This window comes from Musa acuminata, chromosome BXJ3-1 (genome assembly GCF_036884655.1).
Source record: "Musa acuminata AAA Group cultivar baxijiao chromosome BXJ3-1, Cavendish_Baxijiao_AAA, whole genome shotgun sequence".
NCBI classification, from domain to species: Eukaryota; Viridiplantae; Streptophyta; class Magnoliopsida; order Zingiberales; family Musaceae; genus Musa; species Musa acuminata.
In genome coordinates, this window is record NC_088349.1 from 1,139,464 (window position 1) to 1,157,895 (window position 18,432).

The 18,432-nt window shown below is 41.6% G+C and overlaps 3 protein-coding genes across 5 annotated transcripts; 2 read left to right on the plus strand and 1 right to left on the minus strand.

Annotated features, from left to right (window-relative positions):
- Window positions 1–3,357: 3,357 nt before the first annotated feature.
- On the plus strand, window positions 3,358–5,571 carry LOC135629467 (uncharacterized). Its single transcript, XM_065136865.1, has one exon. It carries the CDS (start codon window positions 3,358–3,360, stop codon window positions 5,443–5,445), a length of 2,088 nt encoding a protein of 695 aa, XP_064992937.1. The 3' UTR covers window positions 5,446–5,571.
- Window positions 5,572–10,544: 4,973 nt separating this feature from the next.
- On the minus strand, window positions 10,545–18,295 carry LOC135629380 (uncharacterized). 2 transcript variants are annotated; one of them, XR_010493216.1, is made up of 8 exons: window positions 16,621–18,295; window positions 16,369–16,519; window positions 16,136–16,283; window positions 15,797–16,042; window positions 13,379–13,650; window positions 13,198–13,268; window positions 11,893–12,587; window positions 10,545–11,809 (listed from the first exon to the last, which is right to left on the minus strand). XR_010493216.1 is itself a non-coding variant. In XM_065136651.1 (5 exons), the coding sequence occupies exons 1-5, from the start codon at window positions 18,230–18,232 to the stop codon at window positions 13,381–13,383; spliced, it is 2,427 nt and encodes an 808-aa protein (XP_064992723.1). In that variant the 5' UTR covers window positions 18,233–18,295; the 3' UTR covers window positions 13,313–13,380. The 2 variants fall into 2 exon arrangements, 1 of the variants encoding a protein (XP_064992723.1); XM_065136651.1 differs by lacking the exons at window positions 10,545–11,809; window positions 11,893–12,587; window positions 13,198–13,268 and having other exon boundaries at window positions 13,313–13,650.
- LOC103979030 (cytochrome P450 704C1) lies at window positions 10,842–12,793 on the plus strand. 2 transcript variants are annotated; one of them, XM_009395036.3, is made up of 5 exons: window positions 10,842–11,162; window positions 11,242–11,745; window positions 11,818–12,156; window positions 12,223–12,423; window positions 12,498–12,793. In XM_009395036.3, exons 1-5 carry the CDS (start codon window positions 10,842–10,844, stop codon window positions 12,681–12,683), a joined length of 1,551 nt encoding a protein of 516 aa, XP_009393311.2. In that variant the 3' UTR covers window positions 12,684–12,793. The 2 variants fall into 2 exon arrangements, with proteins under 2 accessions (XP_009393311.2, XP_064992724.1); XM_065136652.1 differs by having other exon boundaries at window positions 11,242–12,156.
- Window positions 18,296–18,432: the final 137 nt, after the last annotated feature.

Below are 18,432 nucleotides of genomic sequence, written 5' to 3' on the forward strand. Positions count from 1 at the left end.
TTAAAACTATCTTTTTATCTTTTATTTTTATTGATAAAATCAATAATATTAGGATACATAAATATAGATGTTTTATACTCGTAACTATAGGGATGTTAATATAATTTTTTTTAAAAAATATATAAGAATCGAAATGTGAAATATAGCTAAGGTAATTAGCTTGTATATATATAAGTAGGTGGGGGGAGTTCTATATTTATTTATATATCATCACCCTTTCTCATTTGTTCTTCCACTTCAATTTTGATATTTTATGTTTGTTTTTCGAAGAGATAAAAAAGGATTTTTTTCTCATTGTTCCAAAGATTATATATATATATATATATATATATATATATATATATATATATATAATGATTTATTGTAAGATTTGTAGTATGAAGAGATGATCATGATCTCTCATTGAGAGCATTAATTATAACGAATTAAAAGCTTGTGTTGATTGAGATTCCCTAACTACTTTGAGTGCAACGCTCCATTAAAAGCTTCTTGCTGAATCCATTTGCTCCATGGACAGTGATGGGAACATGAACAAGTGATCCAAATTTGCAATGGTTGTGCTGATGGCTACTGGTGTTTGCATCCAAGCCATAGATTGCATTGTTTGATCATGGAATCAATCGTATAGAAACCTAAAATGATTATAGCCATAAATGAAATCAAGGATGAATAGTAGTAGTAGTGCTAAAGAATATTAGTATTCATAATAATCTACTTGTAGTAAATAATCCTATCATAAAAAAAAAAGATTTTGTTGTTTCTTTTCTCAGGAAATATTGCATATATATAGTTGTTAAATATGAAAATAATATATTTATCATTTTGAATTTTAATATAACAGATATATTCTTCCAAATATTAAGATTCTTTATATATACATATATATATATATGAATTTTAAAAAATAAATATAAAAATTGATAAGATATATCTTTTTTTCTTTTTTGTCCACTCAGTAATTGAGGTGTCCCCTTTCTGACCTAAATAACATGAACTTGACAATGTGTCTGTGTGTTTTCCTTTTTTAGGGGACATTAAAAGGTGGATAATGGATATTTGAACTGCAAAATTCCAAGCTACCCTACACCCACCAAAATATCCTCAGCACAGATCGCATGTTCGAAGACGAGCATGGTCTTGGCCCATCGACCCACTGTCCAGCCGCCACGTAATCTCTGTCGAAATGAGTCGCTCACGTGCCACCCGATGAGTCGATCGATACCAATGTCTTGTTGTCGCCTGCCCCAAGGGGGAATTCTTTCAAATCGGTAGATTCTTCTTAGTGGTCAAAGTTGAACGACGGTTGACCTGCACGCGCGGACGGAGCATCGGCCTCGGAACCCATCATCATGGCCCACTCGGAGACCAATCATGGAACACGTACGTGCGTTCGATGTGGGCGGTGGGGATCATGACGCGGGGACACGCTGGAGGCTTCATGAACGCACACCTTTGAGTGGCGTAGCTTGTGACAAGGCAAGGCGTATGATTTCTAGGTCATGGTTGCTTCGATATATGAAGTTGGAGAGAGTACACGAATCTATCATCACAACTTTACAGCCTTTCATCATGTTAGGTTATTAATTAGATTCATACAATAATATTGGAATTAATATCGTGGTTTTGCTTTAATAAATTGTGTCGACAGTCATGTTGAGCTACTAATTGCTTTCAATCCAACCCGATCCAGTTACAATCGGGTCCAAGATGAAACGACCCGGCCCGATCTGAGTCCAGCCCATTATGCTGTGATCACAACAATTAGTAACCATGATCACAACAATGGATGCCGCATCATCTAAATCGATTAATCTAAAAACCCTTAGTTTAGCTGATTGATGATGGTACAGATTTTGATTGATGTTTAGTAAGAACCTCGATTGCAAGATGGTAAGATCATAAATAGAGACATGATTTTATCTTAAACTATTTAATCTTAAAAGAAGAATAAATCCTTGAAAAGAATATGATTTTAAGAGTACTCACCAGACACTCTTCCTTTGTTTGTGGGGGCCATCGGAGACTCGGATAAGAACAAGGGCGGGCGTGGTCAGCGGTCCTGGAAAAGTCAACACGTCCAACACCTCAATGATTCATAGGTATCGGGACAAACACTTTGTGAAGACACTGTTACCCGTGTGGACCCCGTGTTGTTTCTCCAATCAACGCATAGGCAGTGAGAGGTGGAAACAAATTATGGGTGGTGCGTCCCTTTCTCCTCCTTGAGTCAGCCCATTGGCCCATAGCTGATCTGCTCCACTGCACTGCACTGCACTGCACTGCACTGCACTGCACTGCACGGTGAACAGGCTTGCTTCCATGGCTGCTCACCGGAGTCCACAGCAGCCTGTAGCCACAGAAAAAGAGCAGACTGTGAGACATGGGATGGGACACCTGCTCTGAAAGATTCTCTCAACTCCTATCTTTCCACCGTCTAGCAAATGATCCTTTGGCTCTCTCTCAAAAAGTAGTCACAGGGAAGAGTGAGGCTGAACATAAGGTGAAAGGTGCCTGGTTCATGTGACCTGCATGAAGTTAGGAAAGGAACCCTGGTTATGTTATCAGGAATAAACAGATAATAAAAACATATTCAAATGAGATTGGTTTTGCTCTTCACAACAGGGACTACCTGTTTTCAAGTTTGACCATTAGCACAACATGTCTGAGATACTACTACAATCTGGAATCAAGATATGAAGCAGGACATGATTACCTAAAAAAGCATCCTATTAATTAGCAAGGATGTTTGAGCTGATAGATCGGGTCAACAATTACGGTTGAGTAGATGTCGAACAAATCAGCTACAAGTCATTTGCCGTGGTAGGCTAGCGGCCGCCATCAAGGCTTGCTTGTAGCTGTCCATTACAATGACCACCTTGTCCACTTGTATTTGTAATCTTACATCGGTTGGCATTTATAATCCAAAATCTTGACAAGAACAACTTGCAAAATTTTTTCTCCTGTAGGGGTGCAAAAATCTTATTACATACGGCAGAAAGCAGCCCCAATCTCTCTGAAGACTGAAATGGTTCCTGTAGGCACCAATAATTTGAAGGATGCAGGTGGACCATAACCAAAAGATCGAATGGCTACCAAGTGAGGAAATCATCCATCAAAGAACCAGTCATAATTATGTATGATTACCATCTTCCGGTCAAGGTATCAGAAGTTGTTGACTAAATCAGCAGTTGGTCTAACTCTGACATTTTTGGTGTGCTATAAGGGCATAGGAGCATCATCAGATGTCCCAGGATCAACAACTCCTGCTTAGAAGATATCAGAAGCAAAAAAGATGCTTCTTCTTGAGTAATCTCATGAGTTCCCTGACAGCCCCTTCCCTCCTACCTGTGAAATGCCATGCTCTTCTTCATCCGCAGGTACCTCAGAAGGCCACCAAAGGCTACCGGAGGAGACAAAGAAAGTTACAAGGAAGAACAGGGAGGGAAAGACGAGATAGGTAGGCAATCTCCTCGCACCATGGATGGTTCAGAGGGAAGCACCCATGGCTGCTGTCCGGTATCTTTATTCAACCTCGTCGAGCCCAGCAACACTAAGCGCCACACGAGAACCACCACTACGAGGATCTCACGATCGAATTTTGCTAAGCTGACGAAGGATTTTGTCTTCCCGAACACCCACTTCACCGACCATGAGTCCCTGCCTGATCTCCCTGATGCCTTCTCCAGCTTCATCACAATTTATCCACAGTATGGTGAGACGCAAGAAGCAGATCGCATCAGGAACAACGAATATTATCACCTGGCAGATCATGTCTGCCTTGATTACTGTGGATTTAGCCTCTTTTCCCATGCACAAATGCATTCCTCCATACCGTCCTCATCTACTGATCATCTGCCTTGGGGCCTCCTGCAGCCTCCATTCTTCAGCATCACTTACAAGTCGGCAAGCTTGAAATCTCAAGTGCAGTATGGCAACCAAGATACTCTTCTAGAAGCAGCAATCAGAAAAAGGATCATGCAATTCCTCAACATACTGGATGGTGAATACAGCATGGTCTGTACTGCCAATAGGACTACTGCTTTCAGGCTGTTGGCAGAATCCTATCCATTCCATGCCAACAAGGGTTTGCTAAGTGTATATGATTACGAGAGCGAGGCCGTGAATGCGATGATTGAGAGCGCCCAAAGGAGAGGAGCCAAAGTCATGTCTGCTAGCTTCTCGTGGCCAAGCCTCAGGATTCATTCTGGAAAATTGATGGAGAAGCTGAGCAAGAGAAAGAAGAAAAGCAGAGGACTGTTTGTGTTTCCACTCCAGTCCAGGATCTCAGGGGCCAGGTACCCTTATCTATGGATGACTGTGGCCAAAGAACATGGATGGCACGTGGTACTCGACGCATGTGCTCTAGGGCCGAAGGACCTGGACACCCTTGGCCTCTCACTGATCCAACCAGACTTCATCATCTGCTCCTTCTTCAAAGTGTTTGGAGAGAATCCATCAGGTTTTGCAGGCCTTTTCATCAAAAAGTCCAGCATTGCAGCATTGGAGTCATCGACAATTGCTAGGAGCATCGGAATTGTGAGCATCATCCCAGCAAGAAGGCTGTCACAACTGACTGATGATTATTCAGGAACAGGTTTGGATGCTCATTCCTCTAGAAACCAATTTGACGAAGATGATACTGAGACCACCAATTCGTTCTCTGGTCCAATATCGACACATATCTGTAATGACTCTGCTGGTATGGATAATATGCTTGGAGAATCTGCCTCTACACAAAAACAAAAGCAAGTCAAGAGATCTGAGCAGGGTGAGAGTTCCAAAGAAAATGATGAAAACAAAGAAATATCATCAGATATTGTATTATCAAAATGTGGCCATTCCATTCAAGAAGAGAAGAGCACGACTCTTACAGAAGCAGACAAGAGCATGGAGATCGTGTGCAGAGGATTGGACCATGCAGACTCTCTTGGTTTGCTACACATAAACAGCAGATTACGATGCATCGTAAATTGGTTGGTGATTGCTTTGATGAAGCTGCAGCATCCTCACTCAGAGAGTGGCCATTACCTCGTCAGGATCTATGGTCCACGAATAAAATTTGACAGGGGACCTGCATTAGCATTCAATGTCTTTGACTGGAGGGGAGAGAAGATCGAGCCTGAACTGGTACAAAAGCTTGCAGATAGAAGCAACATTTCTCTTAGTCGTGGGTTTCTAAATAATATCTGGTTCCCAGACAAATATGAAGCTGAGAAGGACAAAGTCTTGGAGAGAAGAGCCTGTGAAGTAACAGTTGCAAGTAACAAAAGGAAAGGAAGGAGTGATATGGGAATAGATGTTCTAAATGCATCCTTCAGTTTCCTTACTAACTTTGAGGATGCTTACAGACTTTGGACTTTTATTGCTAAGTTCCTAGATGCAGATTTTGTAGAGAAAGAAAGGCGGAGATATTTTACTTTAAACCAGAAAATGATCGAGGTGTAATGTGAACAGGCTGAATTGTCTACAGTTGACAATGTTTTCTGCTTGGACTTTCCACAGCATTGGAAGACATTCTTTCACCATGCAACCATGTTCAGACAATAATATATTGATGTAGTATGGACAACATCAACTATTCATTTTTTTTTTAATTTGGGTTAAAGAAGTAGATTTGTGAATAATTGTTCATGAGATAAGATGCATTTTTGAATTGAATAGTTTCAAGACTGTCACTGATTAGTTAAGGTAAACTAGATGCAAGCACAAACATAATGTTTACTTCCTCATTACGTTAGTTTGGTTTGTACCTTGAGCTGAAGAAATAAATTTGCCAGCTCCAATGACAACGTTTAAGTTAACAGGGGTAGAAAGTCAACCTACCATTTTGGGCTGTTCTTAATGTAAGGTGTAGACAAGCAATTCGGTTCCAGGACTCCACACTGCAGAGATATGCCAGTAAGCAGTAAACTAGGCTTTGCATGAAACCAGAAGACAACTTGATTATATAAACCAGCAGAGATGGATCAAAAAATAATCAGAATTCACACACAAAAGGTAATTATATACACATTAAACATATAAAATGAGGTTGAAATAATTAACAGTTCCATGTTTCTTCAGATAGATAAGATCATGTATGAACAAGATGTTCAATGTCATCATTAAGTATCTAATTCATATACTGACCTTTCAGTGGTCAATGATTCACAGACGTAATGGTTCTTCTTATGCATACCCCATGCTCTCAATTACTGCAAGTTAATGAAATAATAAGCATGAATCTAGTTGCTCAATTTTCTTTCTTGAACATGCTGAGAAAAGAAACATGAAGGTTAATGTATGCAATTATTGAAACACTCAATCAAACTCCTTGAGTAAAGCATCGAAAATGTTCAGACTAATTAGCAGACTGGCACAAAAAATACAGTACTAACTTGTCCAGTCAATAACATCGAATAGTTCATTTGAACTGCCTGCATAGCTCATGGAACAGTATACATATGGGCCAAAGACATTTTCTTTCTGATGACAGATATCCAGTCTTGCCAAAGCCACCGAAGCTAGTTTGATTCATCCACATTTGATGGTGTTCTCTTTTTTATACAAATCCTTGCCTAATAGTTTAGTGAGACTTCAAATTAATTCAAACTGTGCATCAGCAGTGTAAAATCCTACAATTAGAATGTCTTATTTTCGTGACACTAACTTAAGATGATGTAAAAGAATTCCTGCTGCTAAAGTAATGATCTTTAGACCCTAAGAACTTGGCAAGTTATGGCTTTTAACTACTTCTTAATCATGGACTCGAATACGGTGTTGGCACTTGTGCTAAACTGTAGTCAAAGTGGTATGCTGTACCTTCGTATACCACTAAAAATTATTTACAGATGTTTAAAATGTTAATATCTATCAGTATGATTGATAGAGGATAAGCCTTGGTATCATGGTAAGGTTGCTTGTATTTCACAAAGGGTTAAGTAGTGGAAACAATCTCTGCTCATGGAAGCAAAGTTGCATGTTGACATGGACAGTTGCAACAAGCTCACACGGGCCCTTTTTTTCTTTGTCCTCACCCTTTCATGGCCAATAAAATGTAAATATCGAGGCGTGTGACAGTCCGACAAACTCATTTTGCATGTATTTTGCTTGTTCTCCATTGTACAAGCAGGCCACAGGTTGTTTTGCCAACCTTCAGCATTTTTGAACTGAAACAAGCCAAAACAACTTTTTTCTGATCAACCCTTTTCTTGTAAGTTGCAGCAATGTTTCCGGGCCATAGACCTAGCAGTATGAAATGCCAGACATCTCAGAACTCCAGAACCCATAGGTGGCACTGGTCTGGATAGGGCTTTGAGATAAGTAGTTGGGGAGCTTTGACAACCTGTGAGACCATGAGCTGCATGTGGCGCAAGTGTGAGTCTCCATCAAGCTTTTCAACACTGGGACTCTGATGTTGTTTGGAACTGCCGCTGCCTTTTGAAGCTAAAATAGTTCCCATCATGTTCAATTGCTTGTTTCGTGCATCTTGTGGATCGACAAAAACACTTTATCTAACATCACACAAGGGAGCAACTAGGCTGACCCTTCGAGGGCAGGTGTCGCTTGTGTGCCTTACAACTTGAGCAATTCTAGCTAACCTCATATTGATAGAAGCCTGTGCACGGGCCATCCTTATCTATATGACTGATACAACATATTGGTACAATATCAAATCGTTATGACCAATATGCTACGGCATCTAGATCAATGCTCTTAGCACAATAATTTGTCTTTCAATTAATGTGCTTGCACTAAGTAGTTGAACTAGCTGAAATCAAGCAAGATAGGCATAGCTCAAGCCTAGATAATGCAGCTCAATTTAGTTCATTTATCATTGATCCAAGCAGTAGTTGCTAATGTTAATCCTACTACTCTTCTGATTAAGTATTCAAAATTGTGCTGACATATTTATGCATATAAACACTAGACATCTAGGTTCTTCTTCAAATTATCATTTGAAATAGATTGAGAAAGAAACTGAAGTAGTCAAGATGCTACATATATTTGTAGGATCAAAAGGAAAAAACACTGAATCAGCATATTTATGCATTGATATGTAATTGTGAATAAAGTAAAATAGACAAAAATTCAAAGCTGACTAACTTTTTTCCAGTCAATTAACTCCAAGGAATCTCATCTAAGACATTTTATGTTTTAGATCATGCAAAAAATAGAAGGAAGTTGAGACATTCATTTATTTGTTCTTAACAAAGACACGTACTTAAATCGAAGCTTGCTCATTGTCAACAATTGATTATAAATGTACAAAGCTCAGAGCATGAAGAGGAAGGTTAGGTTCTTTTTCTGAGAAATCTGGAGAGAAACCCGATCAGGAAAATTTTTGTCAAAATATGTAAAATGATAAAAAGATGGAAGTAAAGGGGGGAAAAAAATCAGAGAGAAAGAAGGAAAAAGAAGAGGAACAACATATCAAGCACTGTCTTCTATCCTTCGTTGTTTTGTTGATCTGAATACAAATAGCGACAATTATAAGACAATCAGACGTAGTTGTACCGTTTGAATCCTCGGCCAGCAGAGGCAAAACCCTCGCGATAGCATAACAAGCCAAAGAACGTAATTTCGAAAACAGTGTCGCTTCTTTCCGAGTAGAGTACCACGCTAAGAACGATTAAAAGAGGCAAGCTGGCTCTACTGAGTTGCGCTGCCGCCAGGCTAAGATCCGACAGGCGTCAAAACAGCGGAATCCAACGCGCACAAGAAGTGGGAGAAGAGGAGGCTAGAGGGAGAGAATTTACCCAACTAGAAGAGCGAGATGCATCTCCAGTTGCGCTGGTTGTAGCTGAAGCAGAGACGATCACGCGCCCAAAGAAGCTGCAACGGAGACCGGAAGAGACCGGAAGAGATCGGAAGGAAGGGAGAGACGACAGGCCAAGCGCTCTAATTTATTTTGTTTACTCTCCCATCACAACCGTCCATCCTTCCTTTCTTATATCTCAACCACCCATTTGAAGGTGCCACAACAATACATCAAAATACAGAGACTTCAAATTTAAATCAAACTAGCTAATATTTATTACAATAAATCATGATAAATATAAAATTGAGATGTCAATATAAAAAAAATATATGTAAAGGACCATTTGAAGGATGCTATGACAATGAAATACATTATGAGAAAGTCATAGACCTTTCCACCCTTTGAAACAAATACAAGAACAAGTATATTCAATTTGCATCATCAACAAAACAAATATTAACTTACCTCAACCATTGGGTATCTTACTCTATTAATCTATATAAAATTATTTATTTTATTGCCTAGAAATGGTGGCTAGTAAAGAGGATAGCCATGGATCAAGTACCAGATATAGTGGATAATTTTTCTATAAATAAAGAATAATTTCATGCCTTGCAAATGAATCAAAGTTGATTTATGTAACTTTCTAAAGTCAAAGATGAACCATTCTAGATAGACATCAAACACCTATATTATATTCTAGGATTCTTTGACCAGGAATTTGATTCTAAAAACATAAGGCACTTGAATTGAGCAAGAGGATTCAAAGAACAAAGTGTCATATGACCTTATAAATCTTGGTTTACCTACGGATTAGCAAGTGCTTTTAAGTCTACTAGTCTAAGACCACATTCATCACAAATTTGATGTGTGGGATCAAGAGTGAATTCGATGGAATCACCGTAGACTAAATTAAAATCGCACACAATTAGATCCTTACAAGTGGAGTAGAATACTAATGAATCAAACATTTGGATGAACACACGTAGAAGGGGCTAATTATATATTACCTCATATAGTTAGTTACTTTTAGTGTCTAGGTCTCTACACCTTCAGAGGGCAACTGTGTTGACATCGACACAGGGCAACTGCATCGATATCAATGCAAATAGTGGTGGTCGCCATGACGTTTACGATGAAGATGATGATTGCCTCACAATTGACACGTTGAACAAATCTCAGCTTTGACCCAAAGCTAGGGTCGTCGGAGCTCCTATCGTTCCCCTCGTTACCGCATCAGTTCCGACACCATCTCTTGTAAAGTGACCCTTTTGCCACTCTACATCTGCGTCAACATTGATGTAGATATTGAGTGGCTCTTTCGTCACTCGGTAATCACATTGACGTTGATGTAGAGCAATGAAATGACCACTTAATGAGAGGTGGTGCCAAAATTGACGCGACAACGAAGGGAGTGATAGGAGCTCTGACAACCCTAGCTTTGGGTTGAGGTTGGGATCCGCTCAACGGGTCAACTACAAGACGACCACCATTTTTGTTATAGAAGTTGCTAGACAACTACGTCAGCATCGTCGTAGATATAGAACAACACCAAACGAACGACTATGAGGTTGAAATGCTCTTCTTGTGAAGGCAAATGACGTTGTGGTGAAAGCAAATCTTATCTTCGTTGGAGGGGGGCCAAACAACTACGTTGACATCAATGCCATCGGTATCGTCGTTTGCCACCACCGACATTATTGGCCATCAAACGTTAAAATTATTCTTTTATCCTTTGTTCGTATTTTCACTGATAAAATTGATGTCGTTAGGATAAATAAACCTATATATTTTACTTTCATAATTATAAAGATAATAATATAATTTTTTAAAATATATGAACCAAGGCAACTAAATACAAGAGATATTACCCCCAGCCTGGAAGTTATCTAACTATGCAAGAGAATTGTGTTCTATTGCCTAGGAGTTATCTCAACTCGATAATCAAACGAACCAATTTCGTAATTCTTTAGACTTGTATGTCCTGTGTATTGTTCTTGATTGGCTATGACGAACGATCCAACACGACAAGGTCGACGCACCTTAGATGGATATCTAACTTGCTCCAGCAGCAAACTTTCTCGGCATATCCTTCATCTTGATGGCTTCTCTGCTCCTCCACCTTGCGTTCTATCTTCTGAAAGCAGCCTTGGCAGGGCTACTCTTGTGCGTTGTCGGATGGATCATACTGTTCATCGTCTTCTACGCCAAGGAGTCGATCCAAGGTTCCAACAGACCTCCCATCGCCGGCACCATCTTCCACCTGCTGATCCACTTCAACGCCCTCTTCGACTTCCAGACCGCCGTCGCTCGCCGGCACAAGACCTTTCGGCTGATCGCACCCTCTCACAGCGATATCTACACGGCCGATCCGGCCAACGTCGAGCATGTTCTAAAGACCAACTTCTCCAAGTACAGCAAGGTCCGGTCGTCTTCCTCGTCTTGCTCCCTGCTCTTGGTCTTCATGATCTGATGCGTGTGTGTGTGTATCGTGCCACCAGGGGCAGGGCAACTATACCGTCATGAGGGATCTGTTCGGCGATGGGATCTTCGCGGTGGACGGCGAGAAGTGGCGCCACCAGCGGAAGCTCGCCAGCTTCGAGTTCTCCGCCAGAGTCCTTCGGGACTTCAGCAGCGTCGTGTTCAGGTCGATCGCCGCAAAGCTGGCGCAGAAGATCTCCGACGCCGCCGCCACCGCGAGTGTCTTCGACATGCAAGATCTTCTGATGAAGGCGACGCTGGACTCGATCTTCAAGGTGGGGTTCGGCGTTGAGCTCGACACCCTCTCGGGATCGGATGAGTTGGGGGCTCGCTTCAGCGAGGCCTTCGACGACGCCAACTCCATCGTGTTCTGGAGGTACGTCGACGTCTTGTGGAAGGTCAAAAGGCGTCTCGACGTCGGCATCGAGGCTCGGCTGAAGAGGAACATCAAGGTGATCGATGACTTCGTGTTCCAACTCATCCGCCGCAAGAGAGACCAGATGAACAACGGCGAAGAAGACAGGGTAAATGATCAAGAACACCTGCAAAATCTTTCCTTTGCTTGTGACCTTGATCTTGTTCGAAGCACTGCGCAGATGAGCAAAGGAGACATACTGTCGAGGTTTATACTGGCAAAGGAAAAGGAACCCGAAAGCACGAGCGATTCGTACCTGAGGGACGTGATTCTCAACTTCATGATGGCCGGGAAGGACACCACCGCGAACACCCTCACCTGGTTCTTCTACCTGCTGTGCAAGCACCCATCGATACAAGAGAAGGTCGCAGCCGAGGTGGAAGACGCGACCAAGGCGGAAGGAAACAAGTCGGACATGGCAGAGTTCGCCATGAGCTTAACCGACGAAGCCATCGACAAGATGCAGTATCTCCATGCCGCGCTCACCGAGACCTTAAGGCTCTATCCAGCTGTTCCTGTGGTACGATCATTACCTCTCCCGCATCAGCTTCCGGGAGATCATATCTGACGGCGTGCTTCGTGACAGGATGGGAAGAGTGCAGACGAAGATGATGTGCTACCTGATGGCTTTGAGGTGAAGAAGGGAGACGGAATCACTTACCTGACCTACGCCATGGGGAGGATGACGTACATTTGGGGTGAAGATGCTGAAGACTTCAGGCCTGAGAGATGGATCGAGAATGGAAGTTTCAAGCCGCAGAGTCCATTCAAGTTTGTCGCCTTCCATGTAAGCAGCAGCAGTAACATCAGCCAACCATTCTTCCGATGAATCTCTGAACTCGAACTCTTTCTTTGTGATAGGCGGGCCCTCGGAGTTGCCTGGGGAAAGACTTCGCGTACAGGCAGATGAAGATTATGGCCGCCGCCACCCTCCGTTTCTTCAGGTTCCATCTGAAGGACGAGTCAAAGACCGACAGATACAGACCAATGTTTACTCTGCACATACGTGATGGCCTTCCTCTGCTAGCATTCTACAGGCAAATTTAGACTGAGCTACCTATGCATTGTAGTAGTTCAAGTGGCTCAGACCTCCTCATATGTCTCTAAACTATTTGGTGTTGTGTCATTGAGATAGTAAATACTCTTGGGAACTCTTATATACATGTGTTTCCCCTAAGATAGAAAACATGCATTTATGGATATAGACTCAAAATCAGTAGGAAATTAAAATTATACTTATTGGAGAATCATACTTGTCCATGAAAAATTCTTTACTTCAAACAAAATTGATGTCAACTATGATTGCAAATGATAATTAACTTGAGCTCAACAACAATCGTACACGTGAAAAGCCTAATATTTGGAAATATATACATGGAGAGAGAGAGAGAGACATCAAAAACACATTTTTTTCCCATATGTTATCACATACAAAATAAACTATATGAATTATATTATACTGCTTAAGATTTTGCACCATTTAATTAATGGGTGAATGAATTGGAAGCTTTAAAGGAAGATATAATCACAGCAATTTTGAAACCATTGCTAGGACTTCTACCTGAACAAGCAAGCAGGTCTCTGCTTTGAACGGCCATTTCTGAAGGATCTGACTTTTGAAAATGACTCCCACTGCAAGAAATTTTCTGATTCACCATTTAATGGATCATAATGCCTTGTGGAATCTCTTTTATTTCCCAAGTAAATTCATGCGACTTGTGAGTACGAGCTCAGAAGAAAACCTTCAGAGCCGAGCGCTAGTTCTATACCAACTTAAGCCATCGTTACTTGGCACAGAGCTCCCATGCTTCTCGGCAGCTTCAGTTGTGGAGGAAGCCTTCTTTTGCGAGCATATGAAGGAGAGTGACTGCAGCCATGACACCAGAACTGGTTTTCTAGTGACATCATCTGACTCGGCAACTTGAAAATACATCTCGTCAAGTAGTGCATTCTGACCATCTTTAGGCAGCTGGATTATGAATTCTGCCAATTGCTTCAACAAGTATGGCAACACCTGTAAACAGCAGGGAAACTCCTAAACATTAGAACTAAAACTAGGAAAGGATATATGAAATAGCATGCAGAAGCAGCAACAGGACTTTATCCTGGAAAAGCTTTAATTCTCCATAGAGGAAGAGTAGTTGGTTTAGCAGCAATACAACAGTTAAACATATCATGCAACTATAGAAAAAAAACATAATGAGAATCGAGGCATTCTATCATTTTCATTTAAATTCATACTCGCCAAGACGTAGTAAAGACATAACGAAATAAATTGCATCGACAAATTGAAATGAGAAGGAAACAAGATACTAAACCTGATTTGTTCTATCACCAGTCAGTTTCAACATTGGCGTGGTGTAATTATCAAAGCAAAATGTATATTCAGAATCATTTTACCAACCGTACATGGAAACACAACTGCAAGGTAGCCTGTATGCAACTTATATTCCTGTGATGACACTGCAGACTTTGATCAGGCATTTCAGGGTCTCCATTAGTTTATACAGCAAATAGAGTTATCCATTGAAGTCAGCACAAGTATTTAACTACATTGTTCTTTCAGCAAATAGAATTATCCACTGGAAGCATGGGCAAGGAAGAATTGGGGGGATCATTTGTTTCTTTGGACAGTTGTTTTTCAGATCTGGTTATAAGGGCTAAATAGGTGGGATTCAGAAGTAAAGAGTATACATGAGAGAGAATGACTCGAGTATTTCGGCACAGTTTACACATGCATTCTATCTATCTCAATATAGTACAAGCTTTGGAAAGAGGATAATCATTTATTTATAGGTGCCCTGATCAACTCTTACAACATCAGATGCCAACTTAATATTCTGCTTATTGCTCTCAAGTATGACAATAACTGACCAAAAGTAGCAACAAGTCCCCAAGTCCTGAGTCCCAATTTTAATCATGAAATGTTGTCCTAAATTCCTAATAAAGCATTGACAAGAAGATCTCACCAATCATGCTGGTACAGTACACAATGGCAGATGGCATACTAAACTAAGCATTTCAGAGCATATGCCTTGACAACTGCTACAGACATGATACCGTGGCAAAGGAATCTTATAATGTGAGTGAAGACCAAAAGGCATTTGCACTTCAGGCTTTGCCAGTAGTAACTGATTTATGATCTTGCATGCATAGGCAACTCTTTGCATATATCCATTTTGTCCTATTTTGTTAAATCCATTTATCAAAATTTCTATTTTAGGAGCTTCTGCCCTCAAAAGATGAGGTAACAAAATCTCTTGTGCTATAATAAAGATTTCACTCAAATGGAAGCATGATCATTTTTATATGCAGACTCTTTCCAATTGAATTGCCTCTTATCATTTTTTTATATCATTCCAAAAATTTGCAAATTCTCAAAGGGAAGGGAAGATAATCCACTTTGAACAAAAGACCAGATGCTTATTCTACACTAGTTCAGGTACCACTGCCACCCACACCCTCTCCTCTTCCCCCCCCAAAAAAAGAACAATATTATCCTCCACATCCTATGTACGTATGTTTTTCCTGTCAACTATTGAAGAAACATTCAGTTGATGAAGATCTTGTCGTTCAACATGCAACTATTACAGCCACCATTTGAAGACCAAATATTAGTTTTTTTTTTCTTCTGTAACATAGATTGACATGCATGCAACATATTTCTTTCATCAGTTTATTCTCTTAAAAAGATTTGTAATAAAAAACATTCATGTACATTAAATTCTTGTTATTAGTATCTAACCTATAGTTATTCCAAACATGTTTAGCATAGAAAACAAAACACTACTTCAGTGGCAACAAAAATAGCTTTACAATGATAGGTCACTGTTCAAGGGAACCACCTAGTTCTTTACAAAAATAAAGGTATCATGGCATAGTTCTGGCAATGTGGAAACTAAGGTCCTCATGCTAAGTAAAATCACTATCACGAAAGTATTTAGGGCCACAAGATTGATATAAATGATAGTATGAAGACCCATCCGTAGTTAGCTTCATCATACATACCAAACTTGCACCACAAAGACACAACAGAATGACGTTACATAAAATGCCAAGATCTAGTTTTGCGAGTGCTAGTCTCCCTCACTATGCAATTGGAAAAAAAGTAAAAACAGAAGTTGTACAAAGATCTTCACAGACTAGCATCTGAAACATACCTGTATATCTACAAGATAAATGAGGCGAAGTAGAAGATCCAGGACCTTTTTAGGAGGTCCTGAACTTCCTTCCCAACTTTTCCACATGGTTGGATCTTCACTCATGGCTTTCCCACAAAGGTCAGAAGCTTTTGCCACAAGGCTATTAATACAATAAAATATTGCTGGACTTCCAGCAGGAAGATGCCTGACCAAAGCAGCAACACCAGAAGCCAAACCTTCAAATGGTGTAATCCTGGGATAAACCTGTATGTTGCGAAAGTCGAAGAGGAGAGTTAAGGAGATCCAGATGATCAAATACAAGTCAACCAACAAGGTTTAGATGACTAAGGTACCTACCTGCAAAGCTTGCTGCATGTAATAGAAAACAAGTTGCTCCTTTAAAACAACTCTATCATCCTGATCGGAATCCTTGCCAGAGGATACAAAAGAAACAAATATGGAGTGTGAAGCTCGGGTTACTTTTTCATTAGGGTGTTGCATATATCTGTCAAACTTATATTAAGGAATAGCATAATCTCCATATAGGTCTTACTTTCATGCAGCATGCTAATACATTCAGATAAGGATACAAGAACATGGTCGGTGCTACTCGTTTCCCAAACAAGGAGGTAGGGACAAAACTTATGCAAGTTGGCAAAACCCGCAGGTAAAATAATATACGAGAAGTCTGCACTTCATCTTGTGACCAAATATATCTCATCCTCTCCAATATAATTGAGCCTGTTACCAAATATATGAAAATAGGGATATACAAATAAAAACCAAAAGATATCAAACAAATACAAAATTTTTTTTTGAAGTTTTAAAGATTGACCAGATACCCTGTGCTTTTGTTAGCTCGGTGTAAGGAGGCATTGACTCGACAAATGAAACACATGAATCTGCATTCTCCTGGAGGGTTAAAACAGCACGGCGAACTGCCTCGGTATACTCGGGCAGGCGAACACGACGAAGATACTCCATGCAAGAGAATGCAACAAGGATCCTAGAAGAGACCTCCGGTCTGAACTCATGAGAAGATTTGCTATTCAACTTATGTTTGCTAACCTCTGCAGCAAAAACAACTACCATCAAGAATGCAGCTTCGGCAATCTTTTCCAAATCCCCGAGCAACTCATCACTCTTCCCTCGATGAACCCATGCTGCTAAACGTAGATTCGAGTAAACCTGTTGAGAATAATCCCACAAATGGTTTTCAACCATTGCCTTGCTGACCTCGTCTGCAGATGCATACTGATTGCAGAAGACTCCAGTCACTGCACCTGCTTCTTTAAAAAGGGCACTACCTAAATGCTCCTTTGCCTTGCAGGTGGCCGAATTTTCATTCACATTTTCTAAGGACATCCTAAAGAAATACTGCAGGGGAAAGACTTCGTTCAACAATGAGAGACAAAGGCACCGAAGCACAGACGCATTGAATGAAATCGAGCCGCACTGAGCCAAACCAATTGCAATGCACTGCAGCAGAACATGGCTGTCATCCGATACATTAGAACCAGAATCAGTCCCAATTCTAGAAATGGTGCACTCTGCGACATAACTTATCGACTCTTCGATAGACTTCCTCAGCCGAGGGTCAATTTCAACCCTATTGCTTCTGAAAGCCCTCAGAACTCCGGCAGGAGCCATCAACACCAAAAGGGGAGCGAAATTCCCCCTGGATTTGCTCCTGTTCGCTGAGATCTCTCCGCAGAGCGACTCAATTCTGCTCCAAGACCTTGAAGCCAGGAACCCCGACGTGCACCACTCGAACAAGCGCAGAACCATAAGGCCATGGGAGAGCGAGGGTCGAAGCCCGCCGGCTTCGGCGGACCAAATCCGAAACAAGAAGTTAAGGATTTTTCCAAGACGCGCATCGTCCTCCAATCGGGAGAGGGCGTAGCCGATGCCGGCGAGAAATTCTGGGAGAAGGTCGGCGTCACGGAAAATCGCGGGCAGGGAGGAATCCAAGAAAGAGCAGAGGTGGTCGAGGCAGGGCGAGAGGGCGGAGGCGGGGAGAGCGGGGGAGGCGGAGAGGGCACCGAGGAGGAGGATGGAGTGAGTCGACGGGGGAAAAGAGGAGGAGACGGAGAGGATGGAGAGAAGGAGGGGAGGGGAAGGGCGGGAGGACTTGCGGAGATAGGTGTAGAGGAGGGAAAGGACGAGGGGGAAGGCGTCAGGAGAGGAGGAAGGGAGCAGGGAGAGGAGGAGTTTGGCCTGGGGGTCGGAGACGTGGAGGGCGGAGCGGCCGCGGGAGAGTGTAAGGAGAGCGGAGAGTAGGCGAGGAGGGTCGGCGGAGGGGTCACGGAGGTCGGCCCACGACCGGAGGATCACAGCCGCCGAAGGAGGAGCAGCAGCAGCAGGAGAAGGAGTTTGAGAGGCGTCAGTAGCGGCCGCCGCTCGAAGCCAGTGTTCCAGGAAGAGGATCTGCCGGGGTCGGGAATTGGACAGCATCGAGAAGATTGTCCCGGGGGGTGCTGGGGAAGAACGGCAGAGAGAGGCCTCCTTTTCGCCATTGATACCGTCGTGCTCTTGTACGGTCTACCTATCAAGTCTTTTCGCGAATCTCAAAGCAAAAGTTGATATTAGGAAATTTCTCAAAAGTAAATGAAAATCTAGAAATTTAATAAATTTTTTTAAAATTACATAGATAT